This window comes from Colius striatus, chromosome 2 (genome assembly GCF_028858725.1).
Source record: "Colius striatus isolate bColStr4 chromosome 2, bColStr4.1.hap1, whole genome shotgun sequence".
Lineage (NCBI taxonomy): Eukaryota > Metazoa > Chordata > Aves > Coliiformes > Coliidae > Colius > Colius striatus.
The window spans coordinates 58,162,786-58,190,197 of record NC_084760.1 but is presented as its reverse complement, the minus strand read 5'-3'; the positions used below and the strand labels follow the sequence as shown (position 1 = coordinate 58,190,197).

Here is a 27,412-nt window from a genome sequence, read left to right as displayed (position 1 = left end):
ATCCATTAAAATTTTATTTTATGTTTATTAAATTTTTTATTTATTTAATGAGAGAGAAAAGAAAAAAATAAGGCTAATTTTTAATTTGCCTAGGATTGTTTTTTAAGCTGTGTAGACTTTACTCTTGTCTTTGTTTACAAAAATCCTGTTCCTATCAAATTAAAAATAACCTTGAAGTCATAGAGACTTATTTGAGGTAATAATTTTAAGTGTCTGAAATATCAGAATTAAGGAGGTTTTTCCACATGCTTTTATTTCTTTTAATCAAGTGTTTATAGAGAGTAATTCTTTGGAAGCCCACAGTTATTTTCACAAAAGGAGGAGAACTGCCTGGTGATGACCTCTACTAAATGAGCAATTCAGTGTTATCAAATCAGACAGCAAGGGACTGGAGCAACCAAGGATGGCACAGAGTACAGCCATTACCTATTAGTATAATTCCACATTAATTTTAAATTGAATTTTTAAAACCTAATTGAGCAGCATTTTCAAGCTCTGTTCAGTGTGAGCAGGACATAAATTGAAACAGTATGTACCAGGAAACTGCTAATAAGCAGAGAGCACTGCTGCCTTTCTTTCCTCTCCTTTAAAATCAGTAGTAATGCCCTGACATTAAAAAGAAGAATTTAATTAAGAGATCGTGGCAGTGCATCTGAAGTCTGACTGGCTAATGGCTCACCAGTGTAAGGGGATACACACTGAAAGAAATACAGGGTATTTTCTTTACATCCAGTTGTAAGTGACAACTTTCTTTTGGTTGAACTTTGTAACATTTTAATGATGGAAAAACATTTTAATGAATAGGCTGTACTTGAAAATGTAATCATGCAGTTGGATTCCCAGGGAACAAATTCTAATACAGAGAAATCTGAGCAACTACTCTAAGCCTTGTAAGATAAAAGTGGTAGGAAATCACTGATGTAAATAGGAAAAAAAATCCTGGGTTTTGTTTTTGGAGTAAAACTGTAAAGCTTCTTAAATTTCATTTTGATTAATTGCTCTGGAGGTTCATTAATATTTTATTTTATGTATGAGCCCAGTTCACTTCGTTTCTCAACATGAAACATGCAGATGAGCTTAAGTAAGCAAGTTCTGAGCTTCGGAGGGTGAATTATTTTACACAGCAAGCTTGGATGTGTGCCTCTGCTGCAGACTGAGTGCCTGGCAATCAAATTTGAAGCACTGGACTTACTGAAGAGAAAATTTCTTCTAATATTATTCCCCTCCCCCCCCCCCCAATAGCAGAGTAAGAATGACTGAATTACATGGGTTACATGTCAAGTCTGCTGTCATATAATTTTTAACAATATGCTTTCTTTTAATTATATGCTGCTTAGTAATTTTAACAATTATATGGCAACTTTGTGTTTAGTGGGGGAGATTAAGTTTGCTTTGCTGGTTGTCTGCGGTATGGCATTGAGGGCACATGCTGTGAGAGGGTATAGTCAAGCATGAAAGGAAGAAAGTACCATGAAGTTTGTTTATTTTGGTTGCTTCAAGGCACTGGATCCAAATTTTATATTAAGTTAGCACAGAGAGTTCAAGCCTTTGGTTGAAATTTAGGGTAGGGGGGAAAGTAGTTTGAAAATTCTGCTTTCAGGCTTAGCATTTGCTATCAGGAGAAGCCAGCTGGAGGATGGAGGCGCATCTCCCACAAAATAATTTTACTGTAGCTTAAGCAGCACTGAAATAAAGTCTTTACCATCACCATTTGTGTGATATTGGATTTTATTAATTTCATTGATCCCTAAAGTTAAATAGGTCCTTTCATTCATAGGAGTCTTTGCAGGCATCAGCAAACTTCCTTAATAGGAGGCAGATATTTGCAGAGCTGAGGAGGAAGCCCATGCCTGCTGCGGGGTGACTTGACTGAGCTGCAGTGGATCCAGGTTTCCAAGTGCACAACCTCCTTTGCTTTTGTTATGTAAAGGCTCTGTCAGATAGCATTCATGTGATAAGCAGATTTGTGGTTATCCCATGGTGACTGTTTTAGGGAAAAGCTGTCAGAGGATCTTTTGGAAGCATCTCTTGCACAATCTTTTTTTGAAGACCTGGTTTCACTTTTTGTATCTCACTGTATATTCTGGCCCAGTCCTGCAGGCTGACCTAACACCTGTAACTCAGCTCCCTGCCATTTCTGGTGTAATGGCAAAGAGGGTGGTTGGGAATGGGAACCAGATGTTTTCTTCATGAAATGAGGAAGAATCACACCAATAAACCTGCTGTTGAAGGTAATAGCATGGTCTTTGTAGTGGAGTGCTAGTGACTGAAATCCACGACAAATTTTTGATAGAAGTTTTCACCCAAGGCTTGCAGTGAATCCTGGGGCGTGTGCTTTGATTGCTGCAACAAAGACGGATGAAGCTAAAATTCCTACATTTAAACATATTGATAGTTAAAATAAATACTTGTTTCAGTGAGTTTGAGATAGTGCTGAACTCCTGGCCAATCTACTGCAAAACTGTTTAGAGAGTGACTAACCCCTCCAAAGATCATAAAGGGTAGATGTAAAATGAAGTGTTTGAGTGTTATGAAGTAGTCCTGCCTGTGACAGTAGGCTGGATAATATACACATAGAGCATTAACTCATCTCCTTTTTCTCCCTTTTGTGTTTTGCCACAGGCTTTCAGGTTATTAAACTCTGCAGCTCAGCAGTAGTGTTTCTTGTGTTAGACAGAAAGCTAAGAGTTTAAGACCTCAATGAAGTTTCTCCTTCCAGGGGTTGATTAGAGCTAAAAATGTCCATGGAGGTCACATTTTGCTATGTATTGAGCAGAGCAGACAATGTAGTTACAAGAAAATGCTGGCACTTTTCTGAGGACTGAGCAAAACTGAGTGCTCAGAAACTAAATCCTGCTTGGGGAGTAACATGTGGCTGATCTATGGGAAAGAGCAGTGACATCGTTTGTTCACTTGGCTTGTGGTCGAGGGCATTTTTTTAATGCTAACTTTTAGTGGAGGCTCTATTTTTCGATTTGAAATCAAAACTGAGCATTTAATATGAACAAGGGAAAAAGTTCACAAAAGAACTCAGACTGTTTCTGCCTTACTGACCTGTCACTCTGTCCCACAGCTTCGGACAGATGAAATTTTTCAGTGGTTTCTGGTACCTGTGATTTTTTTTTTTTTCCAAACCTCTTTAAGCTCCTTCCTTTAAATGAAATATACATTATTCCTCTTTTAGCAGTTTCCTTCCCTCCCCTTTTTATTTCAACTAGCCTGAGGTAGATAGGTGGTGCTTAGTATAACAAAGGTACAATTTTAGAAGGTATTGAATTTGGACAGATAAAAGGTATCATCAAAAAGGAAGCAGTGACAGATTGCTGAAAAAGAGCTGATGAAAACCTGTGAATTCCCTCAATGTCAGGTTCCTTTAAATCTTTCTTACAATACACCCAATATATTTGTTATAATTTTAATTAAAGTTGAATGAATTTTCTTAAGACTAGAGCTGCTACTACTGAGCTCTCCTAGGATGGTTCCAGCTATGAATCGATGTCGGTTAAGTATGTTATGGCCGTGTTATGTAGCAGTGTGAAAGCCTGACGGTGCTTTTCACTCCCAAACTTGATTCTGAAATGCTTTTGAGTACTTCTTGTCTGTTGATGGGACCCCAGAACTGAGGTCTTCTACCATGGAAATACAGCAGGGGCTGAATGCATTTGGCATTTTTCTAATGTATTCCTTGTATGATGATCGTGATAAATGTCTTTTGTACTCTTACAAGATAGCTCTGCCTTGTTTCCTTTTATTTTCAGAGGAGGAATGGGGAAGATATTCCAGTTGCTCAGACTAAAAATATCAATCACAGAAGATTTGCTGCTACCTTTAAGTTACAAGAAGTGACAAAAACTGACCAGGATTTATACCGCTGTGTAACTCAGTCAGAGAGAGGTTCTGGAGTGTCAAATTTTGCTCAACTTATTGTTAGAGGTAAAGTTTTAATTACTTTCATTTTATCCAGTCAAATGCTCTTACTACCAATGTTTTCTACTTACATGTTTTGTTTAGCCTACAGATTCCTTGATCTGAAATGATCGTACCAAGGTAGCCCTGTGAAGCTTCTGAAATTGTCATAAAATGAAAGACTGATTTGCAAAACTTCTTGCTTTCCCTAGAATGCATGTGTGTAAAAACTCTGGTACTGCAATGTGTGTAACATGCCTGTATGCTTTTCTGTGGATGCTATTTCTTGAACTTAAAGTAAAAACTTCATAATTTTTCATAAGTACTTTTACAGACAAGAAAGATTCTGCTCTAATTGGTTAATATCCCTTATGTGTTGCCTTGAGTAGACTAGTAGTACACCAAATGATACATTGTTATGTTACCTGGGAGACAGGTATATGAAAATAGTTATAAACTTTCACCTACCTAATGGCTGACAACACATGGAAATGTTCTGTGATGATTTGCAGCCTCTGAAGTAGGAGGGGAGAAAAAGCTAAACTTGCTTTTTCCACATGAAACAGGTTTGGATTTTTTTTCTTGCTGCAATTCATTCAGAAACCTGCTGAGATGCAACCGTAGATTGTTTGTGGTGAGACTGGGCTGATGATTTTTTTTTATTTGTGCATTTTGTGTTCTGGAAGCATGTATACTTGACTGGCAAAGGATATAGTTGAATGTAGGAGTTCAATTTTCACTTCCAAAGGTCATTTTCTTTTTGATCTGGGATAAGCTATATAAGCCTCTCCTTGCCTAATTGTGTCACATGCAAAACTGCCCATTTCACCCATTTCACATCATAGGTGTGATAAGGCTTAATCTTTTTAAACTAGGAAAAAGAAGTAGTGTACAAAGTCATGCTGCTACCTACTATGAGAGGGCTGTTTTGGCCTGGCAAGTTTAGGGGTTGGGCACAGAATGATTGACTTGCTGGTCCAACACTGGGCCATTTGGTCAGTTAGCATCTGGGAGTCAGCAATTGCATGTGGAGCTGGGACAGGGAAAGCAAGTTCATTCCTCAGCTTGTAGAAATAAAACTGGCATAGGAAATGATGGAAAAATATTTGGTATCTGTCATTTGGTGTCAAAGGGCTTTTCCCTGAGAGACCAGTTGATTGAGGTCAACAAGATTTTATATCTTCTATATAACATCAATAAAAATGGGATTTGCTGACCATATAAGGATTTAGACAATATGTTAACAGCTTTTTGTTGTTGTTGTTGTTAGATGTGCCTTTTGTCTAGAAAAGTGCAAGATGGTCTTCATCCCAATAAAATTAAATTAGTCCTGTGGCAGCATGAAAGCAAACTTTTTGTTTTGTTCTTAGAAAAGCATGGCAAAGAGATGTATTTATCCAATAAATTAAGTTTTCTATTTTTTTCTAGTATAATAGAACAATAAAGTGGCGTTTAAAACACCGTTTTGCTCAAAAAATGAGGTAACAATAGCAAACTTCGTAGTACCTTATATTTTAAATGCAGTATATTGTCATGCTGAGAAGTTTCAGTCATTTGATACAGAATATCATCTTTACAGCTCAAAACATAAAATTGTTATCTAGCTATAGATACAACAGCTACATAAGTTATACATTTTAAGCTGAATTTTATTTTTTGTGTGCTTTTTGGATTGGAAGCCCAAGAATTTTAACCTTTTATTTTTAGAAATATCTTTTTGCATGTTTATACATATATATACCCATATATTTTTAAAAAGGGAAAGTTTAATGTTCTAAAAACATTTTCATCTATTTGACATCATGGTAGAGAACAAAGATTTATGTTTTATTGTAGGATTTATTGCTTGCTGTTATATTTGAAAAGCAATATACAGTAATACATTTTCTTGTTTGTCTGGATAACCACTAAATAAATCTTGTTAGCCAAAAAAGCATACCCTTAGGGATCAGCTACCCTGGTGTTAAAACTGTACTGAAAATTAACCATAATGACAGGTCCTATATCTCAGTGGCACTTTAAAGCTGACATCCTGCTACATGGATACAAAAGATGGTAATTTTAAAGGAAATTTTTGGGCCACTGATACGAATTGCCTTTAATAAGAGCTGGCATAGTATTGCCCATTGTCAAAGATGACCCAGGGGGAAGAGTTTATTAGTGCATTTCCTTCTAAACTGAAAGTGACAGAGCATGCTTGGGGCCCTTTTGTTGCTGTTTGTAGCAAATGAAAATTTTGCTGCAGAATTCTCATGCTGAAGAGTATTGATCTGTGTGTTCTCACAGCCAGAGGAGAAAAAAATGATGAAACACAGTTTACTTTGTCATGACTTCAGTATTGCTTCCAGATCATTTTGACTAATGATAAAGTCTTCAGTTTGTAGAAGCCAAACTTTATTGACAACACTGTTATTTGAGAGTAAGGGATGGGGAAGAGGAGTTGTTACCCAGTAACTCAAAACATGGGTGTTTAGTTATGTAGCCCGAGATCCTTCCATATTCCATATCTGTGCAGACATATGGTAACATAATACAGGTGTAGAGGCATCTGGTACTTTTCTGATCAGCAGTCCATAAGTTAGCCAAATTTGCAGTTATATAATGTATATAATGTTGAAAAAATGTGTGTTTTTCCATTTTGAGTTTTAACAGAAAAATTACTTTCAGTGGAGTTCTCAGCTTTGTTACAAGTGTGGTTACCTCTGCGGGATAGTATACCTTTAAAGATGTTGAAAAGGATAACTCAATTGCCCTGATAAATTTTTTGAAGAAAAATCAGACCAGGAAAAGATTTGTAATTCAATTATGACATTTCACCAAAAGTATTTCCAGTCAATGGTTTTAATGTCTCACCTTTGCTTAGAGCTTGTCTTAAGCTCCCAGCTCAGAGGCCGTCTCGTATTGATTTTTTTTTTTTTTTTTTTTTAGCCTGATTTCTATGGAATTACTGTCATTCTTGGATTCATATAGGAGATTTCCCTTTCCCTTCTTTTACAGGAAGCTTGGTGCTGTCATTACTGTTAGTTAACTTAACCTCCTGAATAGGCCGATCTGATTAATCAACTATTTATATCTTCCCTTGGTGTCTGGTAAACTGGCAATTTCTGGCAAGGCAGTTTCTTGAAGTCTTCAGGGTTCTCTGGGATGGAACCTAAGGAAGATACTGGGAGGAACAGTAGCTGTAGCAGTAACATAAGGAAGAGTGAACAAGACACTGACAGCTACTTTCTTTTTACTTGTTTCTTACTTGCTTTTGAGAACAAGTGTATCATGCTCTTAAAGTCTTTCTTCTCCTTTTGCTACTTAACATGGAATTCTAGAGATTAAGTGCCCATAGACATCACTTGTGGCCTGGTTCATGTTTATACTTGATATACACAATTGTATATACTTTCCAAACTACAGTACCAAATGATCTTCAGAAGAACTTTGCCCTGTAATCAGGTCTTGTACTGTGCCATTGTTGAGAGCTCTTGGAAAAAACACTGGAATATTTGTCTGAAGTTGGCAATATTTATCAGAAGAATGATCTTGTGCATTGAGAAACAAAGTAGTTTTCATCACAGCAGTTGTGATCAACTTCTGTACTTGATCTGACATTAAATCAGGAGGAGGTGAAGCTGTTGTTGCATTGTTATAGTGTTTGTTAGCAAGACATTGTAAAATAATGCTAATTTAGTTTGTCCCTGTTTGGAATGTCTTAATTCTGCAGTACCTGGAGTATTCATGTGAGCGATAAGTCTTTGATTTTTCAATTTTATTTTCATGAAACAGCAGTTTGTTAATCAGATTGAAAAAAACCCCAAACAAACAAAAACTAAAAGCTAATGAATTACGCTGTTTAAAGTGTATTCCCAAATTTGACTTCCTTTAAAGTAGCCACATGTTAGAAGATTAATTTTGTACAAAACTTAATATTATACTACTGCATACTGCAAAATCATCAGGAAATGCGGTGTGTTTTATTTTATGTAGTGGATCCTACATAGATTACTTGGAAGAAAATGTAGATTAAAGTTAAAGATGGGGAAGAAAAGGGAAAAAACCTCAAAATGCAGGAATCAACTGAAATGTTTATTAAAAATCTGTGAATAGCTCTACCATATGTCTGGTTCTACTGATAAGTTTCTAATTTCATTTGAGTCATAAATTCGTATGGGATTTTTTTATGTTTTCACTTGGTGAGTATAGTTTTTCTTTTTAACATTTTTTCATCCAACCCAAACAGCTCTTCTATGGCGGGGTCAAAGCAAGGGGATGCATACAGTTTGATTTATAGTTCCAATATGGAGTTGCCTTCATGTCCCTGGTAAATCCAAGTTAGCAACAGAAAAGAAAGGCAATTTTCCCTCACTTACTTTCCTCTACTATCTTCTGATTCTTCTTCCAGAAATGACAAGTTCTCGTAAACTGACCTGTTTATATGAGTTTATGAAAGAGGTTATTTTGATTTTTTTATTTGCTTTGACAAGGCAAGCAATCTCTCCTCTAAGTCACTAGGTTTTGTGGTGATAGTCTTCTTTGTTTCCCTTACTGGGATTAGTTTGACATCGGAGCAGATCTTATTATGTAAATGTGGCAGTGATATTTGTGCCTTTCCTGTCTGCAATCTGTTTAGGATTTTCCATTGGGAAAACCAGCTATTTGGCTTGTCCTTGGTGATGCCAGAACACTGTGATCATGGAGTTTCTCTCTGATAATACTTCTCATAGGAGCATTATCTTTTTTCTCTTAAAAGAAAACTCTGAAATATTACCATTTGAGAAAGTTGTGGACCAAAATTCACTTTCAAAATTTCACTCATACTTGTTATGTCTGGAAAAAAACCTTAAATCTCTGGGCTTACTCCAGATGGTGTGCCTGCAATTTTGCTGCCTGGTTGGTTTGTTCAGCAGACTTAAAAATATGCTAAGGAGAGCACTAGGTGGCAGATAGATACATCTGCTAGTTTGCATATATACTCTCTGCTTGCAAATAGGCTCTTTTTGCACCAGTTTTGCAAATGATCCTCATCTCTGTCCTCCAGTTTTATGTTCTCTATCTGATGAATAGTAGAATGAGTTTTTTGGAATTTTTTGGCACCTCTGGTCATATCATTCACCTTCAGCGAGTCCAGGAGTCAATCTCTTTGGGGCATCCTTTGTTTTTAATTCCTTTCTCATAGGCTCTATTCTGTTGTTACACATTGAGCAATTTTGTCTGTGCAAGGTTACATTTGAAGTGGCATAATCAGGATGACTGAGATTTGAAGGGACCTCTGGAGGTCACCTGGTCAAACTCCCTTGCTCAAGCAGAACCACCTACAGCCAGTTGCCCAGGACCACGTCCAGATAACTTCTGAATATCTCGAAGAATGAAGACTCTACAGCTTGTCTGGGCAGTCTGTGCTGACTCACCCTCACAGTAAAAAAAACCCATTTCCTGATGTCCAGATGAGCCTCCTTCATTTCAGTTTGTGTCCATCGTGTCCTGTCACAGGACACCACTGAAAACAGTCCATCTCTGTTTCCTTTGTACCTCCCTTCAGGTATTTATACACACTGGTGAGATCTCTCCTGAGCCTTCTTTTCTGCAGGCTAAACAGTTCCTAGCTAGCTCAGCCTTTCCTGGTAGGAGAGATGCTCTATTCACTTCATCATCTTTGGATGTTCCTCCACTGAACTCTCTCTAGTATGTCCATGTCTTTTAATGCGGAGGTCAGTACTGGACCCAGCAATTCAGATATGGCCTCATCAGTGTTGGGTAGAAGGATTAGCTTTAACATGCTGGCAATATTTTATCTGATGCAGCCCAGGCTACCATTAGCAATTTTGTTGATACAAGGACATACTGCTGACTCACGTTCAACGTGGTGTCCACCAGGACTCCAACTCTTTTTCTGATAATCTGCTTTCCAACTGGGTGACCCCCAGTATATCGTGGTACCTGAGGTTGTTTCCCCCCCAGGTACAGGACTTTGCACTTCCTCTTGCTAAACTTTGAGGCCCTTGTCGACTCATTTCAGCAACCTGTTGAGATCCCTCTGGATGACAAAGTGGCCCTTTGCTCAGGCACTCCTCCCAGTTTGGTGTCATTCGCAAACTTGCTGAGGATAATTTCTGTCCCACATGTTAAAATTAAATGCTACAATGCTTTGTAGCAGTCAATTTGATTGTTTACATTTTTTCAAGGGAGGAACAAAGTACTTTCATTTCAAAGTCTTTTCATATGTATATGATTTTTTAAATCATTCTTGTGTGGTACTATCACTAGAAGTAAAACCTTGAATTCTCAACAAAGATTAGTCTCTTGTATTGTGTGATTAACCGATTTTTTTCATTGCAGTGTTGGCTTAGTTTGTGTGAAGTATGTCTCCATCTCTTTAAAATCATCTTGAATTTTTTTTAATGTGAGCTATTGCTCTCCTGTAATTCTGAGATTTGTTCTTCAGGAAGATCTGAAACTTGTAAGGTAAAGCACACATTTTGCTTTTATCTTGTAAGACGTCAGTTTTGTTCTGCTTCATATAGACTAAATTAGTATTCTCATTAGGCAAAAGCTAGCTGTTTCAGTGCTGATCCTTGAACTTTAAGGTGACTGATCTCAATCAGAGAAAAAGCCAAAGTCTTATACCTCCCTGTCCTGCCTGTGGCTGGATTCAGTAGCTGATATTTAGAGCACAGATGCAGATGCAAAAGTACCCCCCAGGGTGTGTGGTTTAAGTGTCTTTTAAGTAACCTCTCAGCTTGGACATTAGTGTTATGCCTTACTTTCTCATTCAACGAGAATATGTGTAAATGTAGAACAGAAGGGCAAAGTACAGAAGCAGAGAGATAATACTGCTTGTCTTACTGCTTTTTGAAAGTATGCTGTTTGCTCTACACACAAAGCCACAGAGCTTGTCAAAAGAGTTTGTCAGTTACTAACAAAATAGAAAATTAATGGCTACATCAAAAAGGTGACCATGCAAGGTGATTGAGCTGATATGAGATGGTTTGTTGTGTTGGGATTTTTTCCCCCCAATCTTTATTGTTATTAAATCCTCTCCTAATCAATCAAACTCAGTCCTGTTATCATTCACAGGTCAGAATGGCTAATGTGTAACCTCTTGTGTCAAAGCTTAGGTTTAGAACATCTGTAAAGTTTTTCATAGCTGCGAGGATCGTAGTTAAAAATCACCTATTAAAAAATAACTATAGAGGAACCAAACCAGATTGACAATTAACTATTTAACTTATTTGGTATAAGGGATGTTGTTTACTTAGCATTTTGATTGCCTGGTGTATACTTTTTCCTGACATCTGTGGTGGGTACTGATGCTGTGTGGCGTGGTGATTCACGAATCTGAGCAGCCCGTAGTTTCTGTTGTGTTTCCTGCAAGGAAAGTATGATAGGAACTGTCTTTCCACAGACTCTGGGTGGAAACCAGCAGGACAAAGGAAAAAAAAGAGAAGGAGAAAGGCTGGGGATAATAGTAATTAGCCTGATCGATGTTTATGTGCCATTTTTTATGTCTTTCTGAGCTTTGCTTTTGTATATCTGAAGTTGATAACATTTCTAGGTATATGATCAGTTTTAGAACTAGAGATAATTTTTCTTGTATCTTTCCTAATTATTAGGTGTGACACTATTTTAAGTTCAGCAATGAACATGTAGCAGGTCTGACTGGTTTTCTGACAATCGTTGACCATGTACACAAATGTTCAGACAGGAATGTGCTTCTAAAGCAAATCTCTGGATTGTCCCTACTTCCTGACTCTTGGTTCTTGTCAGAATAAGGGAACTACCCTTCTTTCAGAGAGACATAAACCAAAAGGTAGGCAGGTAATACTTTCCAGCTGTTAGTTGTCATTCAGTAGTGACTAAAGTTCATCCCAGGCAAAATTAGCTGAAATGCACATACAGGGGTTGCTGAGTTTTCAGCACCTAGACCTTCACTCTGCAGGTCTGCTCCCATTGTCCCACACTACATACTTGTGCAGCATTAGGGAAATCCTGTATGTAGTTAAAGCACTTTTTTCCTCCACTAAAGTTAAGCCGGGAAAAAAAAAGTTTTGAAGCTACATTTGTAATCCCCTCTCACCACATGGAGGATGTATGCCCATGCTGGCCCAAGAAGGAGCAGCGTAGAGCTGTGGAGAGCCAGGCCTTGGCAGGACTTTAAGGCATTGCTGTGTTTAGTCTTTGGGTAAACTGATGGTGAAAGGGCAGCTGTTGGCAGGGAGGGAGGCTTTGCTCCTCTCCTATGCCCCTAGCCATGCACAATCCCTCTCCTTCTCTTGGCTGTAGGGCTGTGCTGTTTCTGTGGGCTGGTTCAACAAACAAAACAGGCATTAAGCTGCTGTTCCTCAACCTGGCTGGGACTATTTCTATGGGCTATTTCTGTGCTATTTCTGTGGGCTGGTTCAACAAACAAAACTGGCATTAAGCTGCTCTTCCTCAACCTGGCTGGGACACTTCTGCCTTAGTGGGGAGTTTAGTCAGCTTGCCAGAGCTGGCCTAAGGGCCAGGGGTCTGGAACAGGGAGGAAGGCAGGAAAAGGGCCCTCCCCTACTTGCCAGGCAGTGGGCTGTTGCTTGTACTTACTAGGTCTTGAGGAAGTCTCTCACTGATTTGATGGTAAATACAGCTGTAGGGTCACTCAAAATCAGTGGAAGCCTATAATGGGAAGTAGTGATCTTGGATGAACTTGTTCAGATGGATCCCGATTTCAGAGAAGTTAGCTGTGTGCCAGCAAGCCTAGTGCTGGCTCTGGGGTCTTCTGCTTTTGTGGCAGACCAGGTATTATAAGCTCCTCTGGCTGCTTACCAGACACCATAAACTAGGTGTCACTTGCTCTGTCTTAAAGCAAAGCCAAAGTATGATGCAGCTTTACTCAGCCCTGTTCAAAATTGTGTTGCAAGTGATACCACAGACATGGTATTAATGACTGATTATGTGAACGTGATTTCACCATTTATGTGTTTTCCTATATACCTCTGTTATTTTCTCATGTGCCTCCTTATTGGGAAAGTATATAGGTGAATCCAAACAGTAAATCAAGCATTTGGGATAATAAAATGTAATCACTCTGAATAGTGGGATCCTTGTTTGCCTTTAAACTTGATGGGAGACAATGCAAAGAAATGACTGAGGCAAGGAAAAAGCCCTTGGCAGGTGTCACTTCAGAGAGAAAATAAGGCAGTTTTCTTTGTTTCTTATATCTGTGTTTTATCCAAGTATAATGACATGAAGATCATTTGCAGTAATGTGATTTTTCTTGTCTTAATTAGACATGTCTCCAGACTGACACACCACATCAGTGCTGTCTTTCACTTGGATAATTTCCCTCTGAGTATCTGGTCTGTCTCTCCATTTGTTTAAATCAAATGTTTCATTTGAAAACTGCAGCTCGGGATGGTCTGTCTCAGTTTAAATGCCTTTGACGTTAGCAGGAAGGTTAAAAAAAATATTTACTTAAGGTTAGACAAAGTTCCCTTACCTGCCATCATCTTCCACTTTGGGGGAGGGGAAAAACCCTCTAGATTTGACATCTCTGTGTATTGTGCAGGGTTGTTAAAAAGTGTGTCGATGAGTAGATGCATGGTAATGATGAAAAGGAGTGCATTTGGAATTCAACATAGATGGCAGAAAATGCAGGATGTCAGAGAAGCCATATATTAAAGAGAATTTGAATTGGAAACTGAATCCCAACCTGCCACTGGGGGCATTTTGATCATTTTGATTTATTAAACTTTTATAACAACATTCAGATGAAGCTGAATTAAAACGCTTAGTCTTGGGTCGTTTATGGTACACCAGTCATCAATGCTAGTCAAGTCTTGCCGTGATCAATATAGAGTTAATCTAAGTTCTTTTTTGAATGCAGGTGCACCTGTGTGCTTTAGTATGTGTTTAAAAATCTAACAGTGTTCTAATACTGAATCACTTAACAAAAAATGCAAAGTGAAGCCACCCCTGACATTAATTTTCAGCTGCATTTGAGTGAATCCTGCTATTAAATTGTAGGTGAACTGCAGGAACTCAAACTGCATATATATTGGTATACCAGTTTTATATATTGATAAATATACATGTGTTATAAAATACCTAGCTATGGAAATACAGTGATATTTCCTTGGAAATGGGTCATATTCCTAAAATCTTAAGAAAGTTGCATAGGAGTACTGTGCTGACCATCTTCCTGCTTCAGCAGCCGTACATAGTCTTACTGAGCGCTGTCTGCAATAAAAAGAAATCAATTACTATTAGAGTGGCACTGCAGGTTAAAGGCATTATAGGTTCACACTCAGTTTTGCAGCAGGGAAATGATACTTAGCTGCAAATAGGGAACGGTGCAAAAGATGGATGAGACAGAGTTCAAGGAGCAGTAATGTGAGGGTGCAGCACTGTCATTCCAAGCTATCTTGAGAGACATGATGGATGGTTTGATGGCAAGAAGCAATGATACCAGATAAGATAAGATAAGAGATTCATCTCCAGATCTTGAGCCCACCACATACTGTCTACCTGTTGGTGTTCTAGTGGTATAATGATTCCTGATGTGTTATGAAGAGCTAAATTACTGTACTAAACTGATATGTTGAACCCAGATTTTTTGGCAGCTGCTAGAAAAGCAAGTAGCATATCAAACACTCCTGCACATTGTAAATTTAATTACCTCATATTTATGCATAGTACTTGTTGACAGGATCTTGTAAGCTGTGCTAATATGGTAGGTAATTTGTTACCTACAGAAATCGCTTTCCATGTGCCTTCTGATCATTATCATGAAACATGATAAATGATCTAGCCCATGAAGTGTAAATGAAAATGAAATGGATAATTGGATTCTATGTCTAAATTGTGGCTGGAATAGTTGTTGCAATTATAATGGAATTTATCTCCTTAAAATGTGCTGTGCAATGTACTAGTGACCTTTAATCATCTTGGTTGGGAAGCTATTTGATGATAATCTTAAAGAGATTACAAAAAGTTTACTCAGAATAGTTTGGATACATTTTTTTTTTCTTTCTTTCTTTGTTTCCTAAAGAATTTTAAATATTTGACTGTTTAATAATTCATATTGCAGGATTATCCTGCAGTGCTAACTGCTGGAAGATAATGTATTTGCAGAATTGTATGGAAAATAGTGAAAAGCATATCTTCTCCTGAAGAAGAGGGAACTTTATGTGCAGAAAGGAAGAATTCTTCTTGCTATGATGCGGTGTTGAATTTGGATATGCTGGTTTGCTTGTTCTTGTAATTGAGACTGATACAGAACTGCAAACAGGCATGTTTTGGAGAAGATGTAAAGGTATTAGAAGGAAAATGAATGTGGTTCTCTCCTCTGTTCCCCAACTACATGCATGTTGTTGATGTTGCAGAGTTTGAACCTTACCTGCTCGAGGAGTAAGGACGAGTTTTGTGTTGGGACTGCAGCTGGAATTTTTAGCCCTTCCCTAAACTTTGTGTGGTTCATTTTTTGTGGTTTTTTTTTTTTTTTTTTAATATTGTTTTGCCTCCCAGACTTCATCTGTAGCATTTCATGTAGTTATTATGTGTCCATTTTTCTTAGCCACTTAACTTTTAAATCTAGTAGCATATGTTGTGCTGCCAAACAGTTGGAGATTACCATCCCAGATAGTTTCAATACATGGTTATAGGTATAATTTTTCACTTTCTGAATTCTTTCCTAGTAAATGAATGAGAAAATTTCTACTCCCGAGCTTGTGGACTAAACAGAGACAAACCTCAGTGAACAGTATTAGAAAAAAGTAAGAATACCTCTAGATTGATAATAAGCTAAACATGAGCCAGCAATGTGTCCTCATGGCCAAGAAGGCCAATGGCATCCTGGGATGCATCCAGAAGAGTATGGCCAGCAGGTCAAGGGAGGTTCTTCTCCTTCTCTACTCTGCCCTGGTGAGGCCTCATCTGGAGTCCTGTGTCCAGTTCTGGGCTCCTCAGCTCAAGAGGGACAGGGAAGTGCTGGAGAGAGTCCAGCACAGGGCCACCAAGATTATCAGGGGACTGAACATCTTTCCTGCGAGGAAAGGCTGCGGGAACTGGGGCTGTCTAGTCTAGAAAAGAGGAAACTGAGGGGAGATCTTACTAACATTTACAAATATCTAAAGGGTAGGTGTCAGGAGGTTCGGACATCCCTTTTTTCTATTGTAGCTAGCAACAGGAAAAGGGGTAATGGGATGAAGCTGGAACACAAAAAGTTCCACTTAAATATAAGAAAAAACTATTTCACTGTGAGAGTGACAGAGCAGTGGCACAGGCTGCCCAGAGGGGTTGTGGAGTCTCCTTCCTTGGAGGTCTTCAAGACCCACCTGGACATGTTCATATTTGACCTGACCTAGGTTAACCTGCTTCTGCAGGGAGTTGGACTAGATGATCTCTAAAAGTCCCTTCCAACTCCTACCATTCTATGATTCTATGATTCTACCTTCTTAGTGATCAGAAACTGCCTAGAATTGACTTAGATTATAAACCTTACATCCTAATAATAATTATTAGTAGAGATGGTAGGGAAAAATCTTTCAACAGTCAATTTACATGCATGACTTTCAACCTTCAAGAAAGGAGGATTTAAATACAAAATATGTTCTTAACTATTGCGATCTGAAAGGCTTAGTCATTGCATGGTATTGATTCCAGGCTTATAAAGTAAGGTTTGTGTTCAGTGAAGAGTTCTAATATTAAGAATGATACTCCTAACTTTGTGTGAATTATTTAATTTGAATACTTAAATAGCAGTAAAAATACCTTGCTCAGTTTATATTTTTGTTTAGATTTTTCTGCAAATAAATGGATTATCACTTAACTGAATGTAAGCCTTATTTGAAGTAATTTCTGTAACCTAGTGGAATATTTTATTCAAATTTTTGACTATTTATATTAGCTTGTTGCTTCTTGTGCTAGATGCCATAGAACCATACCTGTTTGTGAACACAAGAAAGAATACTACAAGGTGTCAGTGCTGTACATGTTTCTTGCAAAGTTGCCTATAGACCAGTGTACTCATTTCCCAAGAAAGTCAAGATTAGTGTGTTATATTATCTGATCTATTTCACTATTTAATAAGTATTAAATCTAAAAAAAAAGAACGTTTTTAACCTGCAGTTGCAGTTTATGATTTATATTAAAATCTCTTTTTTTTCCTTACATTGGCATCCTTGTGTCATAAGTTGTTGTTTTAACAAGAGATGTAAAGGCTACTGCTTTTGAAGGGAGATATGAGTAAAGCAAATGCATTTCTTTGGCTTAGAAATTGAGATTGTAGTCTCATGATTTTTAATGCTTGCTTTGAACTTCACTCTGACTTTTAAATGTGTTGACAGCAGTTGGAAATGTTTGATTTATTCTTTTACTTTCCACTTCTCTAGGACTGGATGACTTGCACATCCTAAAGAAAATGAGATACACTCAGTGTGATCAAGCTTGCCATCTATGGGTTGCATCATCAGCCATGGGAATATATTCTTCTTCTCTTTACTGCAGATAGAAAGAAGCAGCTGTCTAGCAGTGGATAGAGCACTGCTTCATATTGGCCGTCAGATACTTCCAGGGTACAGTTGTAGGGTGGGGTATTTTTTTAATATGGGCACAGTTCTTCCTGTGGGCATATGCTACATAGTACTTGATCATCTTAGTGTACCAAAGAGGAGATCTCTCATGTTCTTTTAATTGAAGACTTGGGTCATCTTACAGTATAGAGTTTTCCTCTTAAAAGCCATCCAGAACCAGCCTCTTTTGTGTCTTTTTGCCTCTTTCTAGTCTAGTCTGCATCTGCCCCAGGGCAAGGCAAAAGACATGAAGTCAGAATGTAGGGAGAAGAAAAGCGGCATCTCTGCAGATCACCCTCTTGTGCCCTTAAACCAACTTCTGATCTCCGCAGTGTCTGAAGACAAAAGAATGAGGGAACACAGCACAATTTTTCCAAGAATAGTAATGACTGAAGCAACAAATCCTGCTCAACTCTTGAACAAGTTTAAGCAGCTTGAGGGAAATGAATGGAGCCCAGCATTTTGGTAGTGGATAAGCCAGAGTCCTTGTCTGTGATGTTTTTCTCCATTTTGCTATTACTTAGATGAAACATGGCATGTGTTCCGAGAAACTGATCAAGTAGGCAACTGTGGGGAAAATCTTGCTGCAAACTTGCTACCAGTATTTCTGAAAAGATACTTTTCTTTCCTTTTTCCAGGAGCAGCTTTAGCCTGTTACTTGAAGCAAGGGTCTTAAACCTTAATCCAGTGGTGACTCTGTCAGCTCATTGACTGCTATTTGCAAAATCCCACTTGTCATTCTCTCAAACCAGGCCATTTGGCCCATGCTTTCACCCAGGAATGTACAAGCAAATCAGCTTTCTTACTGATTTTTGGTTGGCATTGTGTTAATGCAACATCAAGAATATACTCATCTCTGGTTCTGCTGGGGAGGGATTTGTCTCACCAGGTTTCTTATGCCTCTTGGCACCTGGTATTGGTTGTCCTTAGGCAAGTTAACTTAAGTGTGCACGGACACAGGTTAATACCCTTCTCGACTAGTTCTCCTATGTATGGCATGCTGCAGTCCTCACTTTTGTCATTGCCTTCTTTCCATAGTTTTTCAGTTTTGCACCAGTAGACTCTCTGCTGGACTTACTGCAATGTGATTTAACTCTGGCATCTACCTACTGGTTGGTAATTTTATCAGTGGAGCAGAGAAAATGCTGTTAGGTTGAATGTGTCAATAAATGACAATGAGTTAATTGAAAGGTGGTTAAAAAATGTATTTTACTAGAAAGAGTAACTCCATTTCCAAATGGTTCTGTAAAAGCAATGTAATCAGACACTTTGTGAAAAAGAATGGGCTATACCAACCTTCTGTCTGTCTGCAAATATGTTTGAGATGTAGTTTGAGTTTCAGCTTACAGTCTTCTTTCCTGAGATTTGTCTTTGTCTTATGTGAGAACTTGCCTCCACCTTTTTCCTTTTTATTGCTTAAGTTCTTTAACGTCAGCTATTTCTTAATGCCATTTCAGGAATCTATTTAACCTTTCTCTTGCATTTTTCATTCAACATGGCTGCCTAAAGAAATATTTCATGAGTTTTATTTTTCCTGGGAACACCTCCAGTACTTGACCTCTAAGTATGTGGACTTTTCAACAGAAAGAATAGTGCCCTAGTGACATTTTTTAACCTCCAAATTACCTTTGGTGTCAGCGACATTTTCACAATTAGGAAAAAAGTGATCTTCCTGTTTTACTTCCAGTTGTTCCGGGAGCAGCTTTAGCCTATTCTTTGAATAATATAGAAGGTTAACAAATTGATTGAGAGAGCACAGATTGAGTTTTTATTCAGGCTAAGCCAAGTAGCTGTTTCAACAGGTTCACCAAGCAATTTTCTGAAATTGGAGGCAGATAAAAGTGGTTTAGTTAGTTTTGCTTTAACCAAATTTTGTTGCCCTTTCTGTAAAACCAAAACAAATGCTAATATAAGAATTTAATGGTATACCAGTGCTTCCAAGTTGGAACAAAGAATTTGTAATGAAAGGAGGAGAATGTTCTTGCTTTGAAGTTGAACATTTTGTACAGTTGCTATTGCTTACCTTAAAAAAAAAAAAAGAGGGGTGGGGAGGGGGAGCTGGAGCAGGGAAAGTGCATGTCAAACTGTACGTGGTACATGCAAACTGTCACCTTAGTGAGGAGACCGTCCCCTAAGACATCTGTACGATTAGGACATCTGATAATTAAGATGAACTATATTTCAGCAAGAAGACAGCTTTCTTGCCAACTGACTAAGCAGATGCCAAGTGGAAGCAAATGAAACTAAGCTGGGCTCTCAGGCAGTTAACAGAAATTAATGGACCGGGTACCTACAGTCTGTTTCCTGTGAGTGGCAGTTTGGTGTCCTTGCACTTCCTGCATTTCCAGCTATGCTGGCTTTCAGAGGTTTGGCACCTGAGGTTTCCTTATTGAAATTTGCTGGGATTTATCATCTTCTTAGCAGAGATCATCAGATTCCTGTGGGGGATTAGGATTCTAGAATTTTAATTGATGGGGAGGGAATCATTGAAGTGATCCTTTAATGGCAAGAATCCTGGCTTCACTCACAGTGTTAAGATACAGAGTGGGCCTTCCAGACAGACACAGTAAAGAGCTGAAGCCTAATCAATTACTATTTGGTCTGATTTCAGCCTGTTTTCTGAAAGATGCATCTCCATACTGCCATGATTAATGAAACTTCCTAAATCTACGAAGGACTTTTTTGTATGTTCTGTTTTTGATTGATTCTGTGCTTCATGAACACCCTCGTACAATCACTATTTGTTTGTTTATTTATTTGTTGTAACTTTTCTGAAATATATATGTAGGCATGATTAAGGACTATCTATGTGCATTAGTGTCTGATATTACAGCAGGTTCACCAAAAGGCATGGTCATACTTCTGTTTTCCCTCTCCCACTCCAGTGACGTGCTAGTCTTGCTTCTGTTCTGCAAGAACCATATTTGTCTCTCTGGAATGAGCTGACTGGAGAGCTAAATTAGTAAAAATCAGACACGGTAGAAAGAAGTGGGTATTTTGATGTCAGGGTAGTTTTCTAACAGTAGAATCACAATGTTGTGGTCATTTGAGGTTGGTTTAGCTATAATGTGAACTGCATCCATAGTCTGCATTGCAAGAGAATTACATTATGCTGCAAGTTCTTTGTGCCCATGGGGAAATGTGGTGTGGAATGATTCCCGATATAAACACTGTTGTTCTGAGGGTTTTTTTCTGTGGCAGCTTCCTTGTATGAACATGCCCTTAGAAGAGTTGATAGAACCAAAAGAAGCTGACAGGAGATACTAGTATGTTCCTTCAAGCCCATATTGTTACAGTAGAGGAGATAACCAGATACCAGAATGATGGGCCTTAATGTAATAGCTCTGAATAGAAATACCCACAGTAAACCTCATCTTGGATTGTTAAGAAGAGGAACAGTCAGACTTGAGATGGAAGAGGAGAGAATCTACTAAAGAAAAAAAAAAGGTTAAGGGAAGTAAAATGTCTCCCTTGAATTGAATTGGATGTTCAGTTTAAGTTCAGAATGAAAATCGGGACATTTAAATACATAAATACAGTAACAGTTGGAATGACTTTTCCACAATATCCTAATGAATTTAGCTAGTATGATTTTATAGGTATAATTAAAGTGTGGAAAACGAAACAAATGTGTGTGGCTCTCATACCATTAGTAGCCCATAAGTAACACAGCTATGTACACATAACTACATTGATATAAAGTGTGTTTGAAATTTTCACCTGCAATAAACCCCTAAAAAGAAAAAAAAATGGGGGGGAAATGCACTCTCATCAAATGATTTGTTGAGTCTAAATTAAAAATATTCTTTTGCTGAAGAAAAGGTCAGCGATTGCAATTGTTAGAAATAATTCAGGTTGCACAAAAAGATATCTAAGAGGAGGAAGGCAAGAAAAGAGAAGGCAATATAAAGGCAGAAGTAATATACTGAAGAGCAAAGGGTTATGAACCTGGATGAGAGAAGTGCCACTCAAGACACTTAGAGTTTTGGGTTTTTTTAAAGTCGGTTAATATACGGTGTAAATGACATAGGGCATGAACAGAAACACTTTATTAAATAGCATTAGAAAAATTAGTCAACATAGGGAAAATACCTAGTTTGCTTTAGTCTTTTCAAAAGGTACTTCAAGCTTCAGCAATGTTACTGGCTCCCTTCTATTAGCTATTTTTTTCTTTTAAATATTGTAGAGAAAGAAATGATAAATAATTCAGGCCAAGGAAAATAGAAACACCACAGGGTTAGAATACTTACCAGTGGGGGAACTGTTTATACCGACTGTGAAACAAAGGCAGACAGCAGGGCAAAACATTTTGCCTTGGCAGGAAGGGCTGTGTAGACAAGTGGTAATTTTATCTTCTTTTAAGGTATTTAACAATTGTAAGCTGCAGTAGTACCCATGGATTGTCTTGCAGTGAGAAGAGCAGTTAAAGGAGTTCAAACAAGCTATTTTACTTGCTGACTTCGCTTACATTTACTGATTATTTTCCCATACACATTAAAGGGATGATGGAATGGCAGAAAAATTTTCATAAGATACTATGCATATGGGATGACTTCGTGCAGTACAACATAATTATGCACTTCTTACTACATCTATATTATGTTAAAGATTGAGGGATGTAAATCAACAGAAAATTCATCTCTTTTTGCAGTTGATTTTCTTGTAATGCTTTTGCTCTGCAAAGTAGCTTTTGTTTCAAAACAAAGAGCTTTCCATTCAAGTATTAGAAAAAAAGAAAAAAAATGATAATTTATAATAAAATGGGAAGGAAATGTGCCCAACCAGCCATGTACCATTCACACCCTGAAAGAAGACGTGATTTGGAGCATTTATAGTTTTATGAAGAGGACGCTCACCTAGAACGGATTGAAGCCTGTGTTTATCTCTTTGTCCAACATTCAGTCAGTAACTTGACCATTGCTGGTTTTTTTCCGCTGAAGAATGTGATAGCAATTTCAGAAAACACTGCTACTGGGCCAAAAATATCATTTAGTATATAAGGGGAAGATGTAAGAGGCACACGGTGATATACTCCCTTTATTCATTGTCGTATCATCTAGCAATCTACAGCTTCAAATTTTTCAAGCCAGAGACTATATCAATATATTTGTGTATCATATCCTTCATGAACCTTCTGTGAATTTGTCAAATTATGTTTGAATTTTCCTATCGTCCTACAGCAATGAATTCCCACTGTTAATTGGAGTTGAAGAAGAAAGTACTTCCCTCTGAAACTGCAGGCTACTCTTATTTAGAAGTTGTGCATCATCTTTTTTTCACTGCAAGAAATAGCAGAAGTCATTCCATATTAACTTTTTTTTAATGCGACTTGTAATTTCATAAATATCTGGCATGTATTTCTTGAATCATCATTCTTTATGTTGAGTAATCCAGAGTTACTAAATATCTCCACATACAGAAGTTGTCCTGGGTGTTTGATAACATTTCTTTGGCCTTTTCTGTGTCTTGTCTTCTGTGTCATCCATCAGGAGGAAGGAAGACCAGATCTGTATCTTTTATTTTCAATGAGAGAACACTGCAAATTTACACAGTAGCAGAAAATATTATGCTTTCTTTTGTATTCTGTTCCTAATAATAATCACTGATATCTGGCTTTTTGTCTTGAACTGAGGTGATATGGCCATGAAATTTCCCACAGAGATACTGTTCCTGTCTGATTATATTGATTTAGAGTCCATAAGGAATTCTCTTCCTCACATGCACTGCTTTGCATTAATCAGCTTTGACTTTATTTGCCATTTTATTTCTTTATTCTTTAATATCTTAAGGAAAATGAGATAAACTGGTTGCATCTATCCACAGAATACTCTTACTGCGGATAAAAATATTGCTGCATTCATTGGAGCCGTGCCTAAAAAACATGCTTTCTCCTGACCTTCTAGGTAGATAAATGACTTACAGAAAAGGGTTCAACTTCAAAAGGAGGGATGTAGAGACTTATCTGGAGAATCCCTGAACAGGTTCAGGCTCTGTCCTGGGAAGTGGAAAGTCAGCTTAAATCCATGCTCCAGTTCAGTTAGACAAGAGGAATGGATGTAGAGGGTCTTCAGGCTTTTTATTGCAACTATTTGCTGAATTTTGATGAATTATTCATTTTTTTTTAACTTACCCCTTGTCCTGGATTTGGCCGGGATAGGGTTAACTCTCTCCATCCGCCGCCAGGGGGCGTGGCCAGGCTATTCAAACCCATGCGACGTCACACTCAGGCTAAAAGGGCAGCGGCCGGCGCGGGGCGGCGCTGAGGCGAGTGCGGGAACTGTGGTTCTGCTGTCGGGCTGCCCGTCGTGAGCAGTGACACCGGGCAGCGCTGGTTTTCTGTGTCCCTTGGTCGTCATTGTAACTGCTTGCTCTGTGTGGTGTTCTGTTAAGTTGTCCTTATCTCAACCCACAAAGTTCTAGACCTCTCTTGATTCTCCTCCCCATCCTGCTAAGGTGGGGAGGAGTGAGTAACTATGTGGTTTGGTTATTGTTCAGCCAGGGCTAAACCACCACAAACAACTGGAACACGTTTTGTTCCACCACCCACCACTAGCATCTCCACCAAAAAAAAAAAAAAACCCAACCTCAACCTCAGCCTATCTAGCTCATTTCATTCTCAAAGAGAAGGAAGATGTTTTTATTTGGAGTTACTCTGTTTTCAGTTTCTAAGTCACTGCACTTAGGAAGGTTTAAAATGCATGTGTATGAGATTGGTTTCTGGTATGTCTATATTCTTGGCTGTAACCAAAGTTAACTATAAAATAGATTTCCTGCACTTGTGTGGCCCTGAGAAACAAATTATTTGAGGATTGGAGAAAAAGCTAGAATTAGTTTTGTGCTCTGGTTGCATAGTTCCTGAGTTTTCACTGGTTGGATGAGAGTACTAAGCAGAAGGATGTGCACCCTGAGAACGTGCCTCAGAAGCTGGGGAAAAAAGACTTTGCCAGCATGTCAATGGGGAATACTTAGCAATACACATCTACCTGATCACCGCCTCAGTTCAGTGGCCAAACTATTTAACTTCTTAAAGTAAAACTCAAGTGAATTTTGGAAGAAAAAAAATTTTAAAAAGGAAAGTTTAAGGGATTCTTTTTTTAAATGTCAAAATGCTGCGTTGTTTCTTGTTATGCTTAGAGAAAGATTACATGCACCTACTCTGAATGTTTCTGTAAAGCCAGCCTGCTTTTCCCATTATAGGGTAGGGAGGAGGGTGAATAACAGGCAGAGGCTTTTTTTGAAAGCAGACAAGATAACTATCTGGATCCAGAAGTAGAAAAATAGGGCAACTTTACCAACCATCAGACTGAGCTGACAGAAATGCGCTTTTTTTTTCCCCTCTGAAACAATTTATTGGAATGGTAGCAAATCACACAGAATCACATAATCTTAAGAGTTGGAAAGGACCCTGAAAGATAATCTAGTCCAGTCCCTCTGCCAGAGGTTTCCTGGTGCTTGCAGTAATTTAAAAACAAACAAAATCCTTCAAAGAACACTCATATATCAAAAGTTTGAGGCAGGACTTTGGGATATGGCAGGAAGTGTCATGACTTCTCAATATTTAAAATTCCTGAAAAGTGCTGCTGGCTTCATGTATTGGAGCCAGCATAGCTTGCAGATAAAGCTATGCAACATTTTTTTCCCCATGGTTACATGCTTTTCTTACCAATACTTACGTAAAATGTAAGGGGTTCTTTAAGGAACCCTTGTTATTTGTTTAACTGGTAATATGGTGACATCTGATTTATTTTTGTCCTCAAGTACTATTGCAATGTGCTCTTAGCAGCTTAGCTCAACATGCAGAACCAGCAAACTGTGTCTTAGACAAAATGCTTGTATGCACAGGCAATCTGACTTTAATGAGTAGCGTAGTTTACTATTGTAGTCTTTGAAGGTAGCAATTTTCATAATGGTGTATATTATTATAAACTATATTATTAGCAGCAGATCTTGTATTTGGAGAAGAAAGCTGTACAGTCCAATTACTGTCCTAGTCATTTCCTCTGTCCTAATTATTTCTGTAGCATTGTTGATTTTGGTTGCCTTTCTTAGTGAATACACAAGGCTAGTTACTGAATTTTGTGCGAGCTCAACCTGAATAGGTGTTAATTAGCATCATATTCAGGAATTGAAACATGCAGTAGTAGAATAAGATCCTGTACATTCCCAGTTTTCCTCAGTAAACATATTTTTATAATGAAAATCATCTAATGCACATACTACTTTTTAAGCTGTCTATTCTTTTATGTCCTGCGGTGAATTTGGATTCAATGTGCTGGGTGTCAATTTAATTACAAGGACACCCTCTTCATAGCAATACTATTATACTTGACAATATACACATTTTCAGACTCTTTAACAAAACAGTCCCACCTGAAAAGTAGATTATGAAAATATCACAATAAAACCAGTCTAAATATTTTTTAGGTTTAAAAGCTACCCCATTTTCTATTAATCTAGTGTGCTGTTTCCATTTAGATATTCTCATTCCTCATATTTTGCACCAGCTAAAAAAAAAAAAAAGCCCTTAAGCCAACTTATCCTGTCAGGAGTGAAGCTGTTTTCATGATACCAATATAATTGGCACCCCTCTCCATTGACTATGTTAAGAATTTCATCACCAACTTCACTCTTCTGTTTCTACTTTACAATATTGTACTATCAAAACTCATTATATATCATATTCTGTTTGTTCCTTTAAAGAAACGTATGTCATGATATGTTTCTTATCAGCATGCAGGAGAAAGGGTGAGAATGGTTTGTTTTTCTAGAAAGCTCTTCCAGGCTTTTCATCACCATCAAAATCCATTTGGGAAGGAGATGATGGGCACAGCTGCTTTGTTAGCTATTTCCTTCATTTGGCTGCTCTCATCCCTTCTCTTTCTAAAGGTAGATTTCATGGTAAAATTAAGCAGATGTAATAGTGAGCACCTGCTGAAAACACAATCTCAGTCCTTTCCCTCCTTTTTCTTTTCTCTCAAGCACCTGGAGTTGTTCTCATGGTTCTGTGCTTGTGTCTGAAGCCACTGAGAACTGCTTCAGGGACCCAGAAAAGCAGGAAACCTCCATATACACTCTCTAACAAGAACAGTTTTGGACACAAACTGCCTTAGATGTAGAGCAGATGAGTGACACTGGAAATGACACTAATGGTGGGAAGTAGAGGACCCAGGGTTGCCCTTTCAGGTAGGCGTTAAAAGATATGTAATTCACATATCTTTTCTGTGAGTGTAAAACTGTGGTGTAAAATTTAAACAAGTGGGTTTCCATTTTGGTTTATTTTGGTTCATTGCATAGATTGAGGGAAGCATCTCAGTACCCTCTAAAATTAGCTCCCTTCTCTGTCATTCAAGTGGGCTGCCTTCTGGCATTTTTGGCAAGAACTATTTGGGCACGCTGTAATAGGAAATGTGAAGACATTGCTGGTAGGAGCATCTAACTGTGTCTTGGAAAAGGTTATTAATAGAAACAGAGGAATTTGAGCGAGGAAACAGTCCCTCAAAAGTAAGTTTGTTCAGGAATGATGAATTCTGTCATTTTTTCCTTTAGACTTGAATAGTCTGAGCACACGCAAAATCTCTAGATAATCATTAATGTGTAACCTGTATACTAAATTGTATCATTTTTCCTTTGATGATGATATTGGAGTATCTTATCTAAGAATCACAGCTGAGCTACATGTAGGTAATTCCAAGTTGTTATTGATAGCCTCATGCAAGTAGAGTAGATGACTTTCACTGAACTGCAGAAGTGTTGGCTAGATGAAGGGTTTTTTTAGCTTTCAAGTTTTATAGAGATGTAGAGCTACTAAGGTGTAAATCTGTGATAGTTTGGGGGTTTTTTTGGTCACTGAAATTTACTGGAATGCTGTAGTTTTGTTGAAGGGTGTTTGAAGTATTTGAAATTGATTATACACATATCACTGTAACGCTTGTCCAACAGAAAGTTTCTGTACTTTTTTTAGGCAGTAAACTGGA

The 27,412-nt window shown here is 38.0% G+C and overlaps 1 protein-coding gene across 2 annotated transcripts in view; it reads left to right on the top strand.

Moving 5' to 3' along the window:
• The window catches only part of PTPRK (protein tyrosine phosphatase receptor type K), a 405,248-nt gene that overhangs the window by 202,372 nt on the left and 175,464 nt on the right, over nt 1-27,412 (top strand). For both annotated transcript variants that reach the window (XM_061990648.1, XM_061990647.1), the window contains exon 6: nt 3,759-3,933. In XM_061990648.1, the coding sequence (XP_061846632.1) occupies nt 3,759-3,933 (175 nt within the window). The remainder of the gene's footprint in view (nt 1-3,758; nt 3,934-27,412) is intronic.